Here is a 2,375-nt window from a genome sequence, read left to right on the forward strand (position 1 = left end):
ATTCATATTCTGTCTATTTTATTTCAGACAGTATTTGGAGTTTTGTATAATCTACTAGATGCTCATTCACTTGTGACACCGGGTTTTGGCACACACATTGGTAGAAGTTGGTATTTTATTATTTTCTTGGAATAAAAGTTTAATCAATGTATGCTTAATTTATTAGTTGGCTTGCCTAGCTGTAGTGTTGGGCGCCATCACGACCTACAGGTGAAATTGGGTCGTGACACTTATGTACTTGCAACTCGGGCAAGTTCCTACAATAGTCATATCATCACCTAGTATCGCGAAACAAGTTCTAAAAACTCACGATCCCGCCTTTGCTAATAGGGCATAACTTACATCCACAAACATCATATTTTACAACAATAAAGACATTGCATTTAGCCAATATGGTGACTACTGGAGACAAATACGTAAAATTTGCATTGTAGAACTTCTTAGTACAAAGATGGTCAAGTCATTTAGAGCAATTCGACAAGATGAGCTTTCAAGCCTGATTTCATCAATTCATTCAATGAAGGGATCTCCAGTCAACTTGACAGAAAAAACATTTTGGTTTACTAACTCTATCACTTGTAGAGCAGCCTTCGGAAATATGTTCAAAGATCGAGATGAGTTTATGAAATTGATGAAGGAAGTAAACAAATAAGTAGAAGGATTTGATGTGGCTGATTTGTTCCCTTCTTGGAAGTTACTTAAAAAAATGACCAGTGTGAGATCTAGATTGGTGAATGCACATCAGAAGGTTGATGAAATTATGGAGGATATCTTAAACAAGCATATTGAAAATAAATCTGCAGGGAACAAGGGAAATGGTGAGTTTGGAGGTGAAGATTTGGTTGATGTTTTCCTAAGAATTAAAGAGAACGCCGAACTACAATTTCCAATCACAAATGACCATATTAAAGCAGTGGTTTTTGTAAGTTTCCTCCCATCTCATAATCTCTGTTCCTTTCCATTTACTCTTTCTTAGTAGTCCTTACTAAGAGTCATTCCTAATAATATAATAATGTTTGATCTCTTCTAATTCTTACTAATAATTCCTAACAACACAAGATAGTTGCAGTAAATTACTTGTCTGAGGGAAAAATATAAAGTTGTATAGGCCGCGACCCACTAATTCTTACATACTCAAAGTTGGAAGTTTATATAGCTCTAGACCCCTTTAAGATTTCTCTTTAATATTTTAGTACCCAATTTTTATTGAGTTGTGTTTTATTGACTTTATTTTATTTGTTTGTTGATTGTAGGACATCTTTATTGCTGGAAGTGAAACTTCATCTACTACAATTATTTGGGCATTGTCGGAAATGATGAAGAACCCAAATATTATGGCTAAGGCTCAAAGTGAAGTGAGACAAGTCTTTAAGGGAAAAAGTAATGATGAAGAAGATCTTGAAAAGTTGACATATCTAGACTTAGTGATTAAGGAGACATTAAGGCTTCATACTCCATTTCCTCTTCTGCCCAGGGAATGTAGGGAGCAAACAGATATTGATGGATACACCATACCTCTTAGGACTAGAGTGCTAGTCAATGCATGGGCACTTGCGAGAGATCCAGAAAGTTGGAATGATCCTGAATGTTTTATACCAGAGAGATTTGAGAATTCTCTTATTGACTATATGGGAAATTTCTTTGAGTTTATTCCATTTGGTGCAGGAAGAAGGGCTTGTCCGGGAATGCAATTTGGTTTAGCTAATGTTCGACATGCATTGGCGCAGTTACTCCACCATTTTGAATGGGAACTCCCATATGGAACTAATCCAAAAGATTTGGATATGACTGAATCACATGGATTAAGTGCAGCGAAACAACAAGATTTATATTTAGTTCCAATAAATCATAGAAACGATGAAGAACTTTGATGTTTTGCTTGAAATGGTGAAATGTCGTTAGCTCGGCCTACACAATTGTATTCTTCATCTTCTTCTCGCTTGGTTTATGTATGTGTATTCATTTGGATCATTGAAGAATGCCAAGAAAATGCCCGAAGAATAAGATCATCCATAGTTGATTACATGGTTTTGCTTCAATCCGGTCGAACCAAATAAATAATTTGTTCCCCAATGTATTGTAAGACATGTTGAGAGCTTTGGTTTTATTTTCTCAAAGACATGTTTATGCTCTACAACCCAGTTCTAGTTAAAAATATTAAATGATATCCCTTTACCAAAATAAATATCTAAAATAGATTTAAAACTAATTGAAGAATTAAGAAGTAAATAGTAATCTAATTGTCATGACCCAAAGTCCTTACCCGTCGCGATGACGCTTAACACACCGGCTAGGCAAACCAAAACATGATAACGAAGGCAACAAAATAACAAAATTTAAAGAAATAGCATAAGTGTGAGTTCTAAATACAATAA

The 2,375-nt window shown here is 35.0% G+C and overlaps 1 protein-coding gene across 1 annotated transcript; it reads left to right on the forward strand.

The window, feature by feature from the left end:
- The first annotated feature begins 321 nt into the window (after nt 1–321).
- LOC142176636 (premnaspirodiene oxygenase-like) lies at nt 322–2,065 on the forward strand. Its single transcript, XM_075244700.1, has 2 exons — nt 322–922; nt 1,254–2,065. The coding sequence occupies exons 1-2, from the start codon at nt 707–709 to the stop codon at nt 1,869–1,871; spliced, it is 834 nt and encodes a 277-aa protein (XP_075100801.1). The 5' UTR covers nt 322–706; the 3' UTR covers nt 1,872–2,065.
- Nucleotides 2,066–2,375: the final 310 nt, after the last annotated feature.

The sequence above is a fragment of the Nicotiana tabacum genome, chromosome 22 (genome assembly GCF_000715075.1).
Source record: "Nicotiana tabacum cultivar K326 chromosome 22, ASM71507v2, whole genome shotgun sequence".
In the NCBI taxonomy this organism is placed as follows: Eukaryota; Viridiplantae; Streptophyta; class Magnoliopsida; order Solanales; family Solanaceae; genus Nicotiana; species Nicotiana tabacum.

Coding starts and splice junctions, on each gene's coding strand:
- LOC142176636 (XM_075244700.1), top strand. CDS start 707: ATGACCAGTGTGAGATCTAGATTGGTGAATGCACATCAGAAGGTTGAT. Junction 923..1,253: donor ATATTAAAGCAGTGGTTTTT/GTAAGTTTCCTC, acceptor TGTTGATTGTAG/GACATCTTTATTGCTGGAAG.